Below are 22784 nucleotides of genomic sequence, written 5' to 3' on the forward strand. Positions count from 1 at the left end.
GTGCTACTATTGCTTACATGGAACGAAGACTGCGCTCCCGCTATACTGCTGCTTCAGAATTGTTACTGGGGCCTGTCTTGAGTGCTACTATTGCTGACATGGAACGGACACGTGGAGAGGACACGTAGTGCCTCAAAAACATCCCCCTCCTCCTCCAACAGGGAAAACATTGTTGGCAAATGCCTTTGCATTGGTTCGTCTGGTGGCAGTCCAAGAATTTCACCTTTACCGACACTACAAGAGAGCCCCCCCACCATCCCCCCGCCACGGCCCACTTAATCCTGGCCACATTCCGAAAACCAACAAAATACAACCGTGCTACTAGGTCCGCAGTCACCACCACATTACCACCAACGCGGTTACTGTTAAGGTGCATATAACCACGGACACGTGGAGAGGACACGTAGTGCCTCAAAAACATCCCCCTCCTCCTCCAACAGGGAAAACATTGTTGGCAAATGCCTTTGCATTGGTTCGTTTGGTGGCAGTCCAAGAATTTCACCTTTACCGACACTACAAGAGAGCCCCCCCCACCATCCCCCCGCCACGGCCTACTTAATCCTGGCCACATTCCGAAAACCAACAAAATACAACCGTGCTACTAGGTCCGCAGTCACCACCACATTACCACCAACGCGGTTACTGTTAAGGTGCATATAACCACGGACACGTGGAGAGGACACGTAGTGCCTCAAAAACATCCCCCTCCTCCTCCAACAGGGAAAACATTGTTGGCAAATGCCTTTGCATTGGTCGTCTGGTGGCAGTCCAAGAATTTCACCTTTACCGACACTACAAGAGAGCCCCCCCACCATCCCCCCGCCACGGCCTACTTAATCCTGGCCACATTCCGAAAACCAACAAAATACAACCGTGCTACTAGGTCCGCAGTCACCACCACATTACCACCAACGCGGTTACTGTTAAGGTGCATATAACCACGGACACGTGGAGAGGACACGTAGTGCCTCAAAAACATCCCCCTCCTCCTCCAACAGGGAAAACATTGTTGGCAAATGCCTTTGCATTGGTTCGTCTGGTGGCAGTCCAAGAATTTCACCTTTACCGACACTACAAGAGAGCCCCCCCACCATCCCCCCGCCACGGCCTACTTAATCCTGGCCACAATCCGAAAACCAACAAAATACAACCGTGCTACTAGGTCCGCAGTCACCACCACATTACCACCAACGCGGTTACTGTTAAGGTGCATATTACCAGTCTGACTGGGGCATGCAGACACCTTGACAGAATGAATAGTGTGTGGCACATAGGTTCCCCATTGCTATGCCCAGGTGTGCAGCTCCTGATGGCGGTGGCACAGGATTATATTTCTCATTGCTTCTGTACAGCATTGTGGGCTATCGCCCCGCCCCTATTAAAGAGGGTCGCTACCTAGCCGTGCCAACCCTGTGCAGTGTGTGCCTGCGGTCCCTCGTCGTGGCAGACGCACTTCTAAATAGACATGAGGGTGGTGTGGCATGAGGGCAGCTGAAGGCTGCGCAGGGACACTTTGGTGTGCGCTGTGGGGGGGAGGGGGTGCGGTTGGGCAGCATGTAACCCAGGAGAAGTGTCAGTGGTGTGTCATGCAGGCAGTGATTGTGCTTTGTTGGAGGTAGTGTGGTGCTTAGCAAAGGTATGCCATGCTAATGAGGGCTTTTCAGAAGTAAAAGTTGTTGGGGGGGGGGGGCCCACTCTTGCCGCTATTGTGGCTTCATAGTGGGACCTGTGAACTTGAGATGCAGCCCAACATGTAGCCCCTCGCCTGCCCTATCCGTTGCTGTGTCATTCCCATCACTTTCTTGAATTGCCCAGATTTTCACACATGAAAACCTTAGCGAGCATCGGCGAAATACAAAAATGTTCTGGTCGCCCATTGACTTCAATGGGGTTCGTTGTTCGAAACGAACCCTCGAGCATCACGGGAAGTTCGTTCCGAATAACGAACACCCGAACATTTTGGTGTTCGCTCATCTCTAATAATAATAATCAGAAAAGGTCAGTTTTGTCGTTTTGCAGATTTTTTTTTCCTTATGGCCTTTACTGTGTGGCATAAAATAACGTGTTATTTTAATAACTTGGACATTTATGGATGTGGCATTACCTAAACGTTTTCATGTTAAAAACAGGAAAAGGGGGTATCATTTAATATTTTTTATTTTTTGTAATAAATAACAAAACTATTCATTCTAGTCTATTAATTCTATTAAGCCTTGCCACAGGCACGTCTTAATGGGCAGAAATAGTTCCCAAAGCCCTGGGCTTCATGACAAACAAACGGCCATCCACAATCTCATCGTGAGCAAACCATTTGGGAGACATGAAAAGCCCCCTCCCTCTGTTGGGAAAGCAGCATCTGAATAGTTAACAGCCACAAGCTAGCCATCACCCTCTGCATATAGAGTGGGCTCAACTCCCGAGCCTGCTCCATACAAACCTCTTATACATCTGATGTACATGTAGGCTAGATGTCACCAAGGGGTTAAAGTGCTCTGGGCCTCATTACTTTGGGCTCAGTCACAAGGGCGTTTTTTGGTCCAATTTGCAGACGCGCCTGCGATCTGCAGATATATAGACCCAATGCATAGCAATGGGATCGGTCACATGGCCGTTTTTGATGCGTATGTGCCGATGATTATATGACACACCGATTCGCAGAACGCATGTAACTGCGTTCTGCGCAAATCGGTGTCCTTGTATATGCGCTCAATGGGGCCGGCAGCAGCAGCGACGACCCCATTGAGAACATATACTACAGATTGTTCCCCTCTGCCACAGCTGTGGCAAAGAAGAACAATGTTCTCCCATTGAAGTCAATGGAGCCAGCAATACAGCCGGCTCCATTGAAAGCAATGGGCTGCCGGCAAGCACTGTATTAATTTTCAGGGAAGGGCTTAAAATATAAGCCCTTCCCTGAAAACCATGCAAAAAAGTGTAAAAAATAAAAAATATATATATACTCACCTTTTTGCAGCTGCCGGAGTTCAGCCGTGTCCGTCCGGCAGTTCTCCTGAACTGCTTTCTGTAGTATTCAGCAGGCTGAATGTGCTGCCTCTGATTGATCACAGCCCTCAGCCAATCAGAGGCAGCTCTCACTCACCCATTCATGAATATATGAATGGGTGAGTGAGTGTTGCCTCTTATTGGTCACAGTGCTCAGCCAATCAGAGGCAGCTCTCAGCTATTGAATGACAGCTGAGAGCTGCCTCTCATTGGTCACAGTGCTCAGCCAATCAGAGGCAGCACTCACTCACCCATTCATGAATTCATGAATGGTTGAGTGAGAGCTGCCTCTGAAGGGTCACAGAGGCAGCCCATTCAGCAAGCGGGGATTTTAAATCCCCGCCTGCTGAATACTACAGAAAGCAGTTTAGGCGAACTGCTGGCTGGACGCGGCTGAACTCCGGCAGCTGCAAAAAGGTGAGTATATATATATATATATATTTTTTTTAATCTTTTACACTTTTTTTTGCATGGTTTTCAGGAAAGGGCTTATATTTTAAGCCCTTCCCCGAAAATTAATACAGCGCTTGCTGGCAGCCCATTGCTTTCAATATAGCCGGCTGTATTGGCGGCTCCATTGAATTCAATGGGCGAACAGAACATCGTTCTTCTCTGCCACAGCTATGGCACAGCTGTGGCAAAGGATAGCGGGCAGCGCTTGTGTGACCCAGCCCTTTCGGCTGATAAATGCTGCTAGCAGCGGTTTTTTCAGCCGTGACGCTGGCCTCGGTCACGCGATTTTTTTGGAGCGCATCCGTTATGCGATCCGCAAATCGCGTGAAAAATCGCCCGTGTGACTGAGGCCTAAAGCTGCTTTTCACACTGCAACTTTAGTGTATGTTTATCATTTATGTCGGAAACGTTAGCAGAGAATAGAATTAAGGGATCCTTGAACCCCCATCACCTGATGGAGGACAGTTCGGCCTCCATTTGAATGGCTTCCATCAGGGTTGCTGTTTTAAACTGCATGTAAACTTGGAACAAAATCGCGCTTTGCAAATATGCAATTTTTCTGCGACTGCAATGCTCTTCGCAAGAAAAACGAAGACATGGGATCTATCTATGTGCAAGTTTTGTTTCTCTCACAATACACAAAACTCGTACGACTAAATGATAAAATCGCCCATGTAAATACCGCCAGAGGCTGCATTCACATTACATCTTACAGTCTGTCCTTGGAATTCTGTCCATGGGTCTCATCTGAGAAGTTGAAAGGACTCGGGATGGCCTCATAGGCTGTCATTTCTGAAATGGTCTCAGTAATGAAAGCCTATGGAGACATCCAGTCTGAATGCGGTATTCAACATTTGAGATGAGACCCAAAGTCAGAATCCAAGGACAGACTGTAAGATGTAATGTGAATGCAGCCTCAAAGATTCTTTATCAATAACATGAAGGATTTCACTTTCTTTTTCCAAGGTCCTCATAACATGGACACCTGTGATTGGACATCGGACTCATATAACAGTATGAGTAAAGGTAAAAGCCTACAAGATGTGGAGCAGCAGCACGTCTTCTCTATTTCAGGACGTACCGCTTTATTGGGGACCTCTTCAGATGACTCTCATGGTAAGTGCCAACAAGACAACCAGAAGGCTCAGTGTGAATCTTAGTGTAATACATACCCCGTTTCCCCGAAAATAAGACAGTGTCTTATATTAATTTTTGCTCCAAAAGATTTCACTTTTTTACATGTATAGCTGCCTGGACACTATTTAAAGGGACTTTTTAAATTAACTGTAGCTAAGGCTTAATTTTGGAGCAGGGCTTATAGTCCTGCATCCTCAAAAATCATGGTAGGGCTTATTTTCAGGGTAGGTCTTATTTTCAGGGGAACAGAGGAACATATACCACCAGCTGTCTTTTATCTTCTTACATGAGTGGTTTTTACATCTGTGCTGCTCAAAAAATGCACACTTGAGGTCTTAAAGAATTCAATTGCAAAAATGCTCTACCAGATCCCTGGATGGCGCAACATAAAGCTCTTATCAGATTGCAGTCACCTCGATAAAAGGTGAAGGTCATCGTAGGTTGGATCTGGTGGACATGATAAAGATTTAATCCTATCTTGACTCTAAGTCATTCGTCTGATTCATTGACCTGACCTGATCTGATCCAACGCTCTTTCTCAGAGACCGTCATATCTTATTTGTGTGGATACAAGCATCTACATGATACATTCCACAATTATCTGGCTTTAGCTTGTATCTGTCAGCTGGAGGGCTCACCGTGTCACCCTTGTGGACTCATCAGCAATAAAGCAATTGTCCTCTGGATCAACATTGGGGGGTAATCGGCTGAACTAGATGGACATGTAGAATCATAGAATGGTAGAGTTGGAAGGGACCTCCAGGGTCTTCAGGTCCAACCCCCTCATCAGTGCAGGATTTACTAAATCATCCCAGACAGTCCAGCCTTTATTTGAACACTTCCATTGAAGAAGAACTCACCACCTCCTGTGGCAACCTGTTCCACTCATTGATGTGTCTTTTTTCAGCCCCACATATGGTGTTACTTTGTCATTTCAGGATTTTAGGTGTGCAAATGAGAGATTGCACAATGCCTCTGTAGCGCCCCTTATTGTTAGGAGCATGGACATTGACTTATAGGGAAATCTGTTACCAATAGAAGGCGCTACAGAGGCATTATACAATGTCCTATTTACATAGCAGATTTCCCAGAGAAGCATTACATGGCGAATGAGTCTCCTTAAACCTACTCGGTGCTCTTGACCAGGAAAAATTGTACTTCTCCCCACCTTCAGAATCTTATTAACTCTCATTCCTTCATCAGATGATGACCGCGTCCGATCGTCCCATCATTCCGTCTCAGGTGAGGAGATGGGAGCCAAGCGCATTGTCAGTTACATCTATACAATTATATTCATGTAGTGTCGCAGTTATAAAATCTCAGACCAGGGGCGTAACTATAGAGGGTGCAGGGGATGCGGTTGCACCCGGGCCCAGGACCCCCAGGGGGCCCATAAGGCCTCTCTTCTCCATAGAGGGAGCCCAGTACTATGAATAAAGCATTATAGTTGGGGACCCTGTTACAGGTTTTGCATTGGGGCCCAGAAGCTTCAAGTTATGTCTCTGTGCAGCATGGTTTAGGTATGGGTACGGGTACAGATACAGATAGAGGGGGGGGGGGCCCAGCTCACGCTTTGCATCAGGGCCCCTGAGCTTTTAGTTACGCCCCTGTCTCAGACCGCTGATGGTAAGAAAGGGGGAAATCTAACTATGGTGCCCATGTGTTGCACTAACCTTTCCACTTAGTCCTGGATTAGCCGGGGGAGCTGCACCCACCGATCAGCAAAGAATAAACCGGGTGAATTAATTTGCCAGTTGTTAACTCAAATCAATTCCCCCAATGTGTCCTTCTGGGCGCCAGAAAGGATTGTCCCAGTAATCGGATGACTTGTGATCAACGGAGAATTACTGAGTGCTCTTCCCTTGTTACAGGCCTACAGACCCGGCTCATCCCCCCCCCCCCCCCCCCTTAGGTCTCTTTCATACGAGCAATGCAATTTTCAGCCATCTGCATTGCGGTCGAAAATCACATGAACAAGAAAAAGCCGCGACTTAGCCGCAGTTAAATCTCACATTTTCTCGCCCATACACACGGCTGGGTTTAGTGTATATATGCCGCAGCCCAGAATTCCTTTGATCGGGAGAAATACTTCAACTGGTCCAGTAGAGTCAGTTGACACAGTTTAGCAGCGCTAGCCGCTGCTAAACTCTCTCTTCCTCCCTTTGTCGGCAACTCCCATAGAAACCCATGGGAGCTGACAACTGATCACAGCAGCAAGATAGGGCAGTGTATTTGGCCACCGATGTCCTATCTTCACCGGCCAGGCGTTTCTACCCGGCTAATAATTGCCTATGTGAATGAGTGAATTGGAATGCAATGCTTCACATGGTCACGGCTAAATTAGCTGCGTAAAAACGTTCGTGTGAATAAGGCCTTATCGTCACTATAAGTTACCGCCAGACACTACTGATTATTCATCTGCACAAGTTTTGTCTTATTGCCCTGTGACTGAACGGTCATTATTGTTTCTTTCAAGAAAGCCAGCAGCCTGGATGACCTGGAGCTTTCCCCAACACGCAGTTAGGCCTGTGTCACACAAACATATATGTATTTGCATACACTTTTGCGCATTGGGTGATGCTTATTTACTTGCACAAAGGCCTTTTTACTGTACTTTTCGTTGTGCAGAATAGCACTTGCAAAAAAGTTCCTGATGTTGGACTAAATTTTGCAAGAATCGCTCCTTGTACTCCACATGATTCACTGAATCTGGTGGCTGCAGTTCCCACACAGCTGTGATGCTCTAGGGTTCCAACTTGGCTTGCTTAGCGGCACCCTTGACATGTTGATAAGGACTTACCAGTTTTTTGTGATAAATGTCAAAGAGCCATTTGCGGGGAATGGAGGGAACGTCCCCCACATCCTGGACCGTGGCTGCCATCGTCAGCCGCCCTCCCTCATGTGCCTCAAAAACATTCCCTATCATTTCCTGTTTGCTTCCATGTAACCAAATGGTTCTTGTTGGGTGTAGCGTGACCTTAAAACTTTACCCAAAATTATCGCTGACATTCCACAAACAAAGTGGTCACATGCGTACCGGAAATACAGACTCTTCTATAAAATACTCTAAGTAATCCCTACTTTTGGAAGTGAGAAAACCTTGCAGACAACACTGGGCCTCATTTATCAAAACTATCCAAGAGACTGTCCTTGTTAGTCATAGTAACCAATCAGCACTTGGCTTTCATTTCTGAAACCTGGTAAATGAAAGCTGAGATGTGATTGGTTGCTCTAGTCAACAAGAACAGTCTATTAGACAGTTTTGATAAATGAACCCCACCTTCTCCAGAAATGCGATCTGCATGCCGGTAGGTGCTGCCCCCTGATGGACAGTGCACCATGGGGAAACGGGCCATGACTCATTGAATATTAGAACACTTCTACACAGATCATGAGTGGGAATAAGGGTTGTCCTCTGCGTGAAGCACCTTGTAGTAATGATACTGAATAGTAATGGCGATACCTGTGAATTCTGCTTTCTGATCACTTCTTTATCCGCTTTCTTTCTCTTCCAGATATGAGAAGTGACAATCAGGTGGGAGTTCCTGAGACTCTGATAAGTGATTATTAGAAGCCGTCATTTATAGTCTAGTCCAGAATGTGACTAGACTATCCACTGCTTTGCTGTGAATTTCATGTAGTGAAGGGTGAAACCTAGAGCGACGACCCGCTACATCCGAGCATGGCTGATGAATGTTGTGAGCGAGCAGCGACCGCCGGGACTTAGGAGGTGCTGGAATCGCTTTGTGAATGTTTGGCTGTTACTTTGTAGCTTTGGCAAGTGGGACTTGTTAGCTGTTTGATGTCATTGTTGTGCTTCTGACACTGGAGAAAGTTTGCCATTGGCTACTCATCTATACATTACATGTTACTCAATTGTGTTCATTGATGCTTGAGGAGTCCGTAGCGTTGATGGTCATGCGGACTCCATCACTGAGGCGTCAATGACTGCTAGGATTTCCAAAGCTTAAAAGATGCCCAAAGACAGAATGTTCTTGTAATAATGATTATAAAGATCACATGTGCCCTTGATGGCATATATACCACTTGAGGCTTCTGTGGGCCCCTAGAGAAGGGGCTCCAGTCCTGGTTGGTCTTACAGTATCTTTTTTACCATTGACCAAAATCAATAATTGTCTATGTCAAAACCAGTTGTCCTTTTACTGGATCGTCCCAATAGTCATAGAAAGGGAATGCAGGAGGCAACAACCAGGATGGCAAAACTGAGCAGCCTAATGAGGGGCCGTTTTGATCTTTTCTATGCAAGTGATTATGATGGATGCTAATGAAATATTTCCTTGTAGAAGAGCCTTCTCGATGGTAACAACTATCCCCCGGCCAACTGCTTGGTGAGTAAGAACTGATGGGGCGATTGGACTTTTCTTTTACCCCTTCATAGAAAGAATATCATTCTGGATAATGAGTGGAACAAGAAAATTGCAGATTAATTAATGTCTTTTTTTCCCCATTGCAGATCCCCAGAGACAACATTGATCAGCAGGTAAATTCTACATTTGACTTTATCCTGATGGCTACAAACGTGTACCGCATCAGTATTATATGTGCTATGACATGGCCGGATTCTGCCATGCTGGTTACATAGGATGTGCAAATCCTGTGTGATCTGTTTGACCTGAGACAATGTGACCTAAATCCAGTTTGTTCCATAAACATTAGGCCGGCTCCCCATCAAGGCTCCTAATGGTCATGTAAATGTCCATTATGAAGCTGAAAAGATTCAGTATTCCTTGTCTCCAGTCACAGCAGGTCTGCACCGTGGAGGAATTTACAACACAACGAAAATATCTTAATTTAAGATTTCCCCAGCATAATCCATCTTCTGGATGACGCCACAGATATGGTTGTGCTGATGGAACCCACAGGCTTCCTATGTTCTGAATGGCAAAATCAGAGGGTCTCGGAAACCCTTAAAACTGCTCCACTCAGTAAATCATAACCCCCTTGTTTAGTAGTGATTGTAAATATTATGAACTATGAACATAATGGTCCTGGTTTCTCCTGAGGAGCTTCCTACGGGGAAATATGACCAAAATAAGAATTATGGCTGCAAGGACAAATTAAAGGTGTTTCACCAGCCAGAGGGCAAGTGTCAGACTCATGGAGACCATATATACCTACAGAACTGCCCGAGACACCTTTAGCATATCTCCTTGTGCCCAGCTTTAGCAGGATCTTATCACTGAAGGTCGGACTTTCTTTTATTTTTTTTTTAAAACGTTGTATTACCATCTGTGAAGGAAATAAAAGGAAAAACCATCTTGAAATCACCGTGTATGCTGCCATCGCTTTATATTTCACCTTGGAACTTTTGGATCTGATCGGGTCAGGATCTGTAAGGTGGCTCTTGCATTTGTGTGTCCATCCCTTGCGGGTGTTTAAAAGTGTGCTGCTGACATCCATCTACATACTAGAGTGTATGTTTTGGGGCATATAAGACTGTTGGGGGGTGATGTATGCTTCATCTTGCAGTGCAGGATTGAGGGAGTGCAAGTAGAGCAACCGCTTACAGTCATACCAACATCACATGCTAAGAATGGCTGATTCGGCACTGAGCATGAATCTGATCAGACTCCTCAATACTGATGGAGAATGTGGATCTGGGAATCCGTCCAAGGCTTTTACTCTGTTTCCAGTTGCTCTCTGTTGTTACAAGTTGGTGGGAGATTACATCCTGTGGTTTTAGATAATAGAAGTTTTGAACGAATGGCTTTATTAATTTATTTCCTCTTGCCAATCATGCAATGTGCAGTACAAGATATAAATGGGGCATAGAGGGTAATGCTGACTGACAACCAACGTACTTGGACATTAGCATCTCCATATATCAAACTTTATTGCAATCCCACAAAGAGGCAGCGGAGTTTTGGCTTTTTGGGAGGCTTTTTCAAGCATCAGATACAAGCAAATTCCTGGTGTGTATATATATAATATATATATAGACTTCCTCTGAGCCAAAACATCGCTGTCGTCTTCTATTTTGCAGAACTGCAGGAAAGTTTGATATATGGAGATGTTGATGTCCAAGTACTTTATTTGGAATATGTGCTAGTGATTTTGGGGGATTGAGCAGGTGAACGATCTGATGCATAACTGCAAACTGTTTCCCTATGCTTGAAGACTATCTGGTACAGTTCTAATATATAGATATGGTGACTGACAGCCAATGTACATAATCTCCAGCAAACACATTGCTTTTCTGTTCATTCTAATATGCGTCACAAAGGCAAACGCTGAAGACACCGGTACCCCAGGGGCCAGCTGTATGGTATTGATGTACTGAAGATGCTCCTGAGAGGGTGGTTATGAACTGATTCACCCAAGCTTTGTTCCTTCAAAAATCAAAGGACATTACAGTTTTGGACAAATGGAGTTTGTTCTACCTCAAACATCTGTAGCTCAGGTTCTGTTCTGTCAGTGCTACAGACGCGTTTTTGGTCCCATTTTAAAGCCAAGATTCTTGTATCTGTCATAGAACTAGAGCTAAAGCCATTTGAAGTGAGAGCAAGAATACTGAATTTACAGTTGTTACGTCAATCTGTGTGCATGAAGGGGGCAGAACAATCTGTGATTCTCCTGCCTGTCCTAGGGGAGGCTAAGATAGACTTTTATTCATGTTACCACCACCTAATCGATCAGAGAATATAGTTTCTCTCTGATTGTCACATATTAGTCTTTTTTTCCTAGAAAAGGAATGAGAAGATGAGCACTTGCTTCTCTACTCTGTTTAACACTGCAGATGCTGCAGTCATTGCTGACTGTGTCATCTAAGTGGTTTTATAGTGAACAAAATTTCAAATTTTTTTTTTTTCACCCATACACATTTAAATGTTCGAAAAATAACAAGAACAAAAAAAACTACACATCGTTGGTATTTCCACATCCGTAGCAACCCATACTATGTGATTGTTCGATCTGGGGTACAGTATATGGACTGATCATTGGTTTTTGGTACAGGGATGTCTGTATTGAGTTGTTTAAAAATTTTATAGTGGTTTCCAAATGGTTCTATGTAGATTTGCTTCTTCAGATGTATTCCATTAAGCCTGAGTGAGGAAGAATCCTAAGTAGGTTCAAAGAAGCTGTAACATCATGTCTTTTTGTTAGCCATTAAAAGGTATCATTTCTACAAGACTACGTGGTTTCTCTTGCTGGGAACAGTCGCATTTTGCTCCACGAGCTAACACCGGGCCAAAGTTTTATTTTTAACTCCTACTATAAAATATTACATTTTTATTGAGCAAGGTAAATTTCATTTAAAAAAAAAAAGTTTTCTGTTCATCTCGCTTCCCCAAAACAAGAATAAAAAGTAATCAAAAGTTGTATATACCTTAAAATGATACCAATGAAAACTACAAGTCATCCTGCAAAGAACAAATGCTCAAACAGCTTTGTCCATGGAAAATTACAATTGCTCTAGTCTTGGAATGAGATGACACAAAGTGCAAAATTTTGTAAAATCTAATAAAACTCTATAAATTTGATTGTAATGACCCGTAAAATAAAGTTAACATATTAGTCATCTATTAAAAAAAACAGAATACCATATATACTCGAGTATAAGCCTAGTTTTTCAGTACACTTTGTTATACTGAAAAAGCCCCCCTTGGCTTATACTCGAGTGAGATAAAAAAAACTAACAAAATAAGCCAACAACAAAAAACCCGCAATACTCACCTCCCTGCCTGTGTTCCCAGCGCGATGGTCTCCCCGGCGGTGTGGCAATCTGCTTGAGAATTCTCCCCGCTATCATCTCCCTGCTTAGCTTTGAATTCCCCCGCCGTATCACTGAATGGCTGTGATTGGTTTATCGAGCGCCGGCTGTGATTGGCTGGCGCTCGATCCAATCACAGCGCTTACCTACACAGCGCTAAAGTTGGGGGAATTCAAAGCCAAACACGGAGATGACAGCGGGGAGAATTCTCAAGCAGCTTGCCGCACTGCCGGGGAGACAATCGCGCCAGAGACACAGACGTTGGCTGGGAGGTGAGTATTGCATTTTTTCTTTACTAGTATATACTCGAGTGTAGCTCGGCTTATATGTGAGTCAATAAGTTTTACCAGTTTTTTGTGGTAAAACTAATAGACTCGGCTTATACACAGGTCGGCTAATACTTGAGTATATACGGTACCTTTTGAAAGGGTTTTCCAGGCACCATTAGCTGGATACACTGGAGTCGGAGCGGAAGCCAATGCTTCGACCCCCTTGTATTGGCCGGCACTTGTAATTGCCGCTGCAGCTCTCATTGAATTCAAGGGGAGCTGCGCCTGCAATTATGAGCGCCAGCCACTATACCAGGGTTGCAATAGTGGCTTCTGCTCCGACTCCATTACTGACAGCTGATAGTGCCTGGAAAACCCCTTTAAGGCAATAATGATTTATGCTTCTAAGGGGTTAAAAACTAGCTTCAAATGATTGAGCTCTCTGCCAAATATATTTACATGAGACATGAATACAAAATCTGCAATAAGAAGGTGACACTTCCTGGAGGGTTTTTCCAATTTTTTTATGTGACTGTTAAGGGGTTAATACGACATTGGAAATATTGACTTTATTGCATTATAATTTTTCTTTTATTCTATTGAAGGCCCAAGGAGTTAAGAAAAAGGACAAGGTAAGAGGAGAACAGGGCGATGGTCGAAAATGGGACTGCGTACAGCTGGTCTCAGTGCCGCACACTTCTGTTTTGTGGTTGCTGCAGCCAGTAGTCCTTCATCATTTCTCTTGGAGTCAGTGGGACATTTAACCCTTTATAACATGAACGTTGTATTGCTGTGTTACTTAGCTTTGTGGATGACTGTGATGCGGCTCTAGATGTGTCCATAGAGCGTTCCCGCATACGCCAATGCTCTGTGCTTACAAACTATTCCTCAGCTGTGTAGGCTGCTCATAGGAACATTTTCTTCTAGTCACACAATCACTTGAGAGTCAGAGTTGGTGACCTTCTGGCACCTGACGAAACCCATCCTTACAGTTTCTGAAGTGGAAAACTCACCCTGCGAACGACTCATGAAAATGTGTGGGGGGGGGGGGGGGGAGGAGTGAATAGTGTTTTTCTTGTCAATATGGAAATCGTAACAAAGAACCAAAACTAGAAAATCCCATCATGAAAACAACTGTAAATTGGATTATAGCAGATACAACGTATCATGAACTTGTTCTGTCTTTCAGCTAGTGTTTGGAATTATTGCTGCTCTCATCGCTGTGTTGGTTGTTGCGCTGATTATCGTCCTCAGTGTTGGTTTGTGAGGAGGTCACTGTCAATGGAAACTAAAACCAGAAAATACATCCTCATTAGTGGGAGTTCATCACCGTTACCTGGAACCTCATCATCACTACCAGAGGGTTCATAGACTGGTAGACTTGGATGGGACCTCCCTGGTCATCGGGTCCAATCCCCTGCTCAATGTAGGATCACTAAATCATCCCAGTAAGATATCTGACCAGCCTCTGAAGACTTCCATTGAAGGAGAACTCACCACCTCCCGTGGCAACCTGTTCCACTCATCCATCACCCTCACTGTCTAATATCTAATCTGTCTCCTCCCTTTCAGTTTCATCCCATTGCTTCTAGTCTTTGTACACATGAGAATAGGACTGATCCCTCTGCAGTGTGACAGCCCTTTTCTCTGACAGGATGTATCCACCGCTATTCAATTGAATTAATGATATTTTGCCAACAACTTGTGATTGGTTTGTTTCCATCGTTGTTTTCTTTACTTCATAGCCAGAACCCATTTGTAACATTGACATGTACATTGAATGTTTCCCGGATAGTAGATCATAGAATGGTAGAGTTGGAAGGGACCTCCAGGGTCATCGGGTCCAACCCCCTGCTCAGTGCACAATTCACTAAATCATCCCAGACAGATATTTGTCCAGCATTTGTTTGAACACTTCCATTGAAGGAGAACTCACCACCTTCCGTGGTAACCTGTTCCACTCATTAATCACCCTCACTGTCAGAAACTTAGTAGTTAGTAGACGTGCTTTGTGCTTTTCTGTTGCCTTCTATAGGATTTATTCGACCCGACATATATCCATAATCTGGGAGTCATCATCTGTCACCTTGTACACACATATTCTCTACAGTAACAGCAAACTTTAATTTGACACTTAGGGCTTAAACAGATGAGTGTGTTTTAGTCGCGTTATGCGGCTGTGATCATCACGGCTGCATAACAGGACAAAATAAAACCATTGATTTCAAGCTGGATACTCGCATGACTCTCCCTCTATCTTTCTCACACGTAATTAACCCTTTCCAATCCACTGTCTGACGTCTGAAGACATTATGATTTAAGGCTATACAGCTCTGGTGTTGGAAGACGTCCGTCGGGGTTCTCTTACTGTATATTGCCAGCCTCTCTACTGTTGGAGCCTATCCAACATGTCACCTCGTGCAGTACTGGCTTTAGCCAGCATATAGTGCTGTTGTGTAACGACAGAAAAAGAGTAAGCGCCGTAGGAAAACCACGATACAAATTGGATTGGAAAGGGTTAATACTACGTGTGAGAAAGATAGGGCAGGACTTATCTTCCCACCCTGTCTTTCTCACTTATCCGCACTATAGCGCGCAAGTTTTTCTTTTTTCAAACTCGCGTGCTATAGTGCGGAGTTTGAATAGTCCAAGAAAACTATTCAAACGCAACCATGCTCCATAGCAGCGAGTGTTTTATCGCATGTGCCCATGTTTTTGCAATTAACACAAAAGCCTTTGAAAATGATGTCAAGTTAAAGTTTGCTGGAAGTGTGTGTTTAAGGCATTCAGTGTCAACCTAATTTTTACAGTTAGAACAAATCTATTTTATGGTTCAGAATATTTTTATTGTACAGCTACACTTACAGGTAAAGAAAAGGACATGAATGTCTTTCAGTTAACATGTCATACAACGTTAAGGCCCTTTTACACGAAATGATTATTCGTTCAAACTGCCAAAAATGAGCAATAATCGTTACATGTAAATGCAGGCGGTCGTGCGCTATTCATTCAATTATCGTTAGACAAGGTTTTTAGGCTGGCATAAAATCATTTAGTTTGAATGAAGTTCGTTCAGTGTTTCCAGAGACCAGTGATGGTTTTGTTTTGCCTTGCATATTCAATGATTACAATGTTTACTCAGCCAGAAGGAGAACAATGGAATGTGCTGCCAGATGTTTACTCAGCTGGGTAAAGTGTTTATGCAATAACAATCGCCTAAACACGCCCAGCTGAGCAAACAACTCATAGCACCTGTTATTTTATGCAAAAATGTCAGGAGTTCGTTCTGCCATTTAAGCGATTTATATCTTTGCATGTAAGAGGGCCTTTAGTCCTATACAACATTACTCGACCTAAGCTTAAGGACGGTAGCTATTGTTTTAAACTCCAAGTCCCTGCCATGAACTTTGTGAACCAGGACGGGGAACTAAATAAAACCAACTGTTAGAAGTTACAAAAAAAGGAAAGGTTAAGAAGGGATTACTAGAAGGATGAGATGGAAAGGAGATAGAAATAGACAGAGTCAAGAATCGGAAGTCAGGCGGAGCATGGGATCGGGAATGCCCAAAGAAATATTGCTTAGTATCATAAGTAATGACATGGATAGTTGTTTACAGTGGAATAACACCAGTAAGGAGCCAAGTTTGCAAACTAGGGGAGGAGCTGTACATAATCCAAGGGGCCCATGTATGGTTGAAGCTGGAGGATCTGCTGTCATCACTGGCACTCAGTTCTTCCATGTGCATTAAGTTATCCAAGGCCTCCAGCGACATTAGCCTAGTGGAGGGGGAGGCGATTTCCATAGGATAGGAAGGATCTGATGTATGGCCAGAAATAAAAACCTGAACACGTCTCTTTTGATTTTAGCTAAAGGCCCTGTAATCATGGACAGGAGGGCCACCTCTGGGGAAAGGGATGCTATCACCCCTCATTGGAAGGTATAGAGAGAGATTAATTCCTGCACCATGGCAAAGACCGAGGGACACGACTACCAAATATGTAAGAAAGTGCCTCTTCGCACTTATCTGATATTTGGGTAAAACTCTTGGAGGGTCAGGTGGGCACTCTGTACCATCTAGTCAAGAACTTACAGTTAATCTCCTGAAATGTACTTGAGATTGAAAGCTTGTGTGATAGGAGGAAAGAGTTAGTCCAGGCCTCCTCTGTGAAGGAGCGCTCCATCTCGCTCTCCCAGCCTCCTATGAAAGGTATAACGGTTTTCTGTATCTTCCGCCAGCAGGATTTAATAAATCACCAAAGTTCATACCTGTACTGGCGTGGGTGACATAAGTAATCTATTTTAGAACAGTCATCATCATCGTCCACCTGACCCATCATCCAAACTTAGAAGACGCCACCAAGAACTCTACAGCAAAGAATTCAAGAAAGCATTTTTTCTCATATACAGCATACATTCAATATACAAACATATGTTGTAGATGTATGCCATATGCACATTTCTACAAGCAGTACATACATACACATACAGTTGCAATAAAAAGTAAGTGAACTGCACTGATAACATGAGGTCCAATTGTCCAAAAGTCACAAGAATAGACAAAGACAATGTAATTAATAACACACAGGCAGCTATACCATTCATCATCCACAGTGCAGGAAGAAAAATAAGTGAACCCTGGAATTTAATAATCTGTAGATCGCGCTTTAGCAGCACTCACCACCGCCAAACATTTCCTGCAATGAGGAGGAGTTTTGGACCTTACTTTCCTGCAAATGTGTTATAGCTTATTGGTATTTCTGGGATGCCTTGTGTGCACAGCCATCTTTCAGTCATTGCACAGCATCTCCACAGAATTAAAGTAAGCACTCTGACTCAGCCTTTCCAGAACACAATTCATAAGGTGACCAGATTTCCCCAGGGTCAAAGCAGGACAAAGGGGTGTGGTCAGGGGCGGGGCTTATCACAAGCTATAATCTTCACCTCTGTCATTACAAAATGTACAGGCCCATTTTAAAAAAGTCAGGGAGCAAATTCCGCAGCATTTCTGCATCCAAAAACAGTCAAAATCCAGACCACTAATAGTTAATGTTAATGTTGATTGGAGTAACTTTGGTGATGTCAGACGCCAGCAGAGAGCAGGCAGCAGGGCAGAAGGGGATACCGGAGCTGCACAGGAGCCGCTGCCAGGAGGCAGAGGGAGCCGCTGGAGGATTGTCCGCTGAAGAATCAGCGGGCAGAAGCAGAGGAGCAGGTCCCGGACGCGGAGCAGCAAAAGGCAAGAAAGCGTGGCCACCAGGAGAGAGGACCTGATGCTGAACCAGAAGGTGACGTCATCAGAGCTGCAGAGGAGCTGTTGACAGGAGCGGATAAGTATATTTTGTGTATCTAAGTGTGTATGTCTGTGTGTGTCTGTGTGTGTGTGTCTGTGACTAAGTGAGGGGATATTAGAGTGTAAGTGAAGAAAAACAGTGTAAGTGTCTGTGTGTAAGGTGTAAGTGAAGCAGGATTGGGTGATTGAGTGAGAGCAAGTAGTAAGTGTGTGAGCGTTATATATAAAAAAAAAAATAAGTATGAACGGTTGCGCACGAGCGGAGGTGTGTGAGCGGTTGCACACAAGTAGAAGTGTGTGAGCGGTTGCGCACGGGCAGAGGTGTGTGAGCGGTTGCACACGGGCAGAGGTGTGTGAGCGGTTGCGCACGGGCAGAGGTGTGTGAGCGGTTGCGCACGGGCAGAGGTGTGTGAGCGGTTGCGCACGGGCAGAGGTGTGTGAGCGGCTGCGCACGGGCGGAGGCGTGTTTGGAGTGTGATCTAGTCAATCTTCACTATTTCCACAAGTAAATTGTAGATCCCCATTAGGATGAGCTCCATGCCTGGCAATGTCATCCAGTGTGCTACTTGTGCAATGTATGCGGTCCTTGATCAGCCGATCGAGGGAGCATATTGTTGCGCAAGATGCGTGCTCGTCGCACATTCAGAAGCCCAAATCCTGGATCTGAATGAGCGACTGGCAACACTGAGAGCCATTGACAACATGGAAAGGAGTTTACTACTCACTGAGCAGGCACTCGCTGGGGTAGAGGCGGGAGCAGATGGTAGTATGGAAGAGCAGGGGGAGCAGGCAGTAAGCTGGATGACAGATAGGAGGAGGCGTAGAGGGAAGAGAACCAGGGAGGCTGGTCCTGAACTGGCACAACCCAACAAGTTTGCAAAATTGGCAGATGAGGGGGATGCCTTTACAGAGCCAGCACCGCTGCAGCACGACACGCCCTCTGAACGCCAGGGGAATGACTGCTCCAGTGAGATGGGCACGTGGAGTGCAGGGCAGGCTAGACAGGTTCTAATGGTGGGGGACTCAATTAAAAGGGGGACAGATAGGGCAATCTGACATGAAGACCGGGATCGTCGAACTGGTGTGTTGTCTTCCTGGTGCTCAAGTTTGACACATCATGGATCGGATTGATAGATTACTGTAAGTGGCTGGTGAAAATCCAGCGGTAATGGTACACATTGACCTCAAATGAACAAATTTGAGGCCAATGGAGGGCCCTCAAATGGTTTCAGGGACCTAGGATCCAAGCTTAGGGCGAGGACCTCCAGGGTAGTTTTCTCAGAAATACTACCTGCACCTAAAGCCACACTAAAAAGGCAGCAAGATCTTAGGGAGGTAAACATGTGGCTCTGGAGTTGGTGTAAGAAGGAGGGATTTGGGTTCCTGGAGAACTGGGCTGACTTTGCTGTTGGCTACAGGCTCTACCATAGGGACAGGCTCCATATTAATGAGGAGGGTGCAGCTGTACTGGGGAAGAAGATGTCTATAAGGCTGGAGGAGTGTTTAAACTACGGAATGGGGGGAGGGCAAAAAGAGAAACGGGGTAGTCCGTGTAGTTGGAGACGTGGGTCAAAGTAATGGAAATGGGGGTCGAGCAGGGGATAGAGTTAGTACAGTTAGAACTGACAGAATAGCCAGTATTATCATTAGTAGCAAAATGAATTTAAAGAACAAAAATACCCGTATAAATTGTATGGCAACGAATGCAAGAAGTCTGATCGGCAAAGTGGGTGAGCTTGAAGCGAGAATGACTAATGAAAATTACAATATAGTTGGAATAACGGAAACATGGCTTGATGATAAGTGCGATTGGGCTGTAAATTTACAGGCTTACAGATGAGACTGTGGGGAACGGAAAGAGGGAGGGGTATGTCTGTACATTAAATCCTACTTAATGCCGTGGCTACAGGAGGATATAGGGGCAGAAGATGAACACGTGGAATTTCTGTGGGTAGAAATACAGGGAGAAAAAAAATAACAAAATCCTGATAGGGGTCTTCTATAGACCACCAAAAGCAACAGAAGAAACTGAAACCTTACTATTATGGCCGCCTGCAGACGAGCGGAAATCCCGCCGCGGGATTTCCCGCGGGATTTCCGCCGCTGAAAGTCTGCATAGGAGTGCATTACAATACGCACTCCTATGCAGACGGCCGCGGTTTGGCCGCGCGAAATCTCGCGCGGCAAACAAACCGCGGCATGTTCTAATTTTCTGCGGGGCACGCACTCACCTGGCTGCCGGCTCCGGTCTGCGCATGCGCCGGCTGCGCGGCAGCCGGCACATCAAAGAGCCGGGGCCGCCAGGCGCGGGTGAGTACGCGCTCGTCCCTGCAGGCTCTGGGGTCGGATCGCGCGGCGAGATTTCTCGCTGCCGGATCCGACCCGCTCGTCTGCAGGCGGCCTAAAGCAGATAGAAGAGGTGTCAAACCGCAAAGAAGTAATTATCATGGGGGACTTTAATTATCCAGATATAATGTGGGAAAACGAAACCTGCAAATCTCATAGGGGTGATAAGTTCTTGAGAACAATTAAAGATAATTACCTTATCCAACTTGTGCGGGAACCAACTAGAGCGAGGGCCACTCTGGACTTAGTACTAACTAACAAACCGGAACGGATAAAGGGGGTACAGGTTGAGGGGCACTTGGGGAACAGTGACCACAATATAATCAACTTCCAGCTGTCATTCAATGAGAAACCTTATCAGGGAGCGACAAATAAACTAAACTTTAGTAAAGCAAAATTTGAACAGCTTAGAACTACTATCGGTAACATTAATTGGGACAACATCCTCAAAAATATCAGTACAGAGGACAAATGGGAGGAGTTTAAAAGGATCCTAATCACCACATGTGAGCAGTTCATACCCTTTTAAAACTAAAAGAACTTCAAGTAAAAGGAAACCAATGTGGCTCGACAGGACGGTAAGAGGGGTAATAAGTAGCATAGTAACATAGTTTGTAAGGCCGAATGAAGACAATGTCCATCTAGTCCAGCCTGTCTATCCTCCTGTGTTGTTGATCCAGAGGGAGGCAAAAAAAAAACCAAGAGCAGAAGCCAATTAGCCCTTTTGGGGGGAAAATTCCTTCCCGACTCCCTAATGGCAATCAGACTAATCCCTGGATCAACCCCTAATATTTCCTACCTGCTGTGTACCCAGATTAACAATTAACCTAAGATTTATATCCTGTAATATCCTTCCGCTCTAGAAAGATATCAAGTCTCCTTTTAAACTCCTCTATGGATTTTGCCATCACCACATCCTAAGGCAGAGAGTTCCACAGTCTAACTGCTCTTACAGTAAAGAACCCTTTTGTATGTTGGTGATAAAACCTGCTTTCCTCTAGACGTAGCGGATGTCCTCTTGTTACCGTCGCAGTCCTGGGTATAAACAATCATGGAAGAGATCCTTGTATTGTCCCCTCATGCATTTATACATAGTTATTTGATCACCCCTTAGCCGTCTTTTTTCTAGAGTAAATAATCCCAATTTGGATAGCCTCTCTGGGTATTCCAGTCCCCTCATTCCATGTATTAGTTTAGTTGCCCTTCTTTGAACCCCCTCCAGCACTGTAACATCTTTCCTGAGCACCGGTGACCAGAACTGTACGCAGTATTCCATGTGAGGCCTGACAAATGCCTTATATAGTGGGAGGATAATGTTCTCGTCCTTCGCCCTTATGCCTCTTTTAATGCACCCCAAGACTTTATAAGCGAAAGAAAGAAAGCGTTTAAACTACTAAAACAAGAAGGCAGCGAAGAAGCACTAAAATTATACAGGGAAAAAAAACAAAACATGTAAAGGAAAGATCAAGATTACTAAGGAGGAGGCAGAAAGACTGATCGCCAAAGAGAGCAAAAACAACCCTAAACTATTCTTCAATTACATTAACAGCAAAAGGATTTGCACTGAGAGCCCTTTAACAAATAATGCAGGAGAAATCATGAAAGACAATGGAGGGAAGGCACACCTATTAAATAGTTTCTTTTCAAGTGTATTCACGAACGAAATGGAAATCCCACGAGATGCAGAGATGCAGGGGAATAAAACTAACCCCCCCCCCTCCTTATCCCCGCAAAATATTGCATGCCTAACACAGTGCAGAGCTGGTTAAAGAGGATTAAAATCGATAAATCGCCGGGCCCAGATGGAATACACACGAAGGGTTCTAAGGGAACTAAGTGATGTGATAGCTAGACCACTATTTCAAATATTTATGGATACTATCAAGACCGGGGTTGTACTATTGGATTGGCGCATTGCCAATGTGGTTCCAATATACAAAGAGGTGTCCAAAAGACAGCCTGGTAACTATAGGCCGGTAAGTCTTACTTCAATAACTGGAAAAATATTCGAAGGGTTACTGAGAGATGCCATCCTAGAATACCTCAAGAAGAACAACAGAATAACTCCTCATCAGCATGGATTCAAGAGGGGTCGATCATGTCAGACCAATCTGATCAGCTTCAGATGAAGTAAGTTCTAAGCTGGACCTGGGAGAGTCTATTGATCTCGTATATCTGGATTCCTCTAAAGCATTTGACACCGTGCCGCATAATAGGCCAATATATAAAATGAGAAGCTCGGACTGGGCGAAAACGTGTGTATCTGGGTAAAGAACTGGCTCAGAGATAGAAAACAGGGTGGTAATAAACGGTTCATACTCTGATTGGGCCACCGTTGCTAGCGGGTACCACAGGGCTCAGTACTAGGCACCATTCTGTTCAATATATTTATCAATGACCTGATAGAGGGGCTGCACAGTAAGATATCAAGATTTGCAGATGATACAAAATTATGCAAGATAATTAACACAACGGAGGACAATGTGCGGCTACAAATAGACCTGGATAAGCTGGGGGCTTGGGCAGAAAAATGGCAAATGAAGTTCAGTGTTG

The 22784-nt window shown here is 44.7% G+C and overlaps 1 protein-coding gene across 3 annotated transcripts in view; it reads left to right on the forward strand.

Moving 5' to 3' along the window:
* LOC136577677 (uncharacterized) overlaps window positions 1-14117 on the forward strand; it is a 31383-nt gene extending 17266 nt beyond the window's left edge. The window contains exons 4-10 of one of the 3 annotated variants that reach the window (XM_066577590.1): window positions 4423-4572; window positions 5797-5835; window positions 8109-8128; window positions 8898-8942; window positions 9068-9094; window positions 13200-13226; window positions 13784-14117. In XM_066577590.1, the coding sequence (XP_066433687.1) occupies window positions 4423-4572; window positions 5797-5835; window positions 8109-8128; window positions 8898-8942; window positions 9068-9094; window positions 13200-13226; window positions 13784-13861 (386 nt within the window). In that variant the 3' untranslated portion in view covers window positions 13862-14117. Of the gene's footprint in view, window positions 1-4422; window positions 4573-5796; window positions 5836-8108; window positions 8129-8897; window positions 8943-9067; window positions 9095-13199; window positions 13572-13783 lie in introns of those variants that run through there. The other 2 variants (XM_066577591.1, XM_066577589.1) reach the window with 2 other exon arrangements.
* Window positions 14118-22784: the final 8667 nt, after the last annotated feature.

Source organism: Eleutherodactylus coqui, chromosome 8 (genome assembly GCF_035609145.1).
Source record: "Eleutherodactylus coqui strain aEleCoq1 chromosome 8, aEleCoq1.hap1, whole genome shotgun sequence".
NCBI classification, from domain to species: Eukaryota; Metazoa; Chordata; class Amphibia; order Anura; family Eleutherodactylidae; genus Eleutherodactylus; species Eleutherodactylus coqui.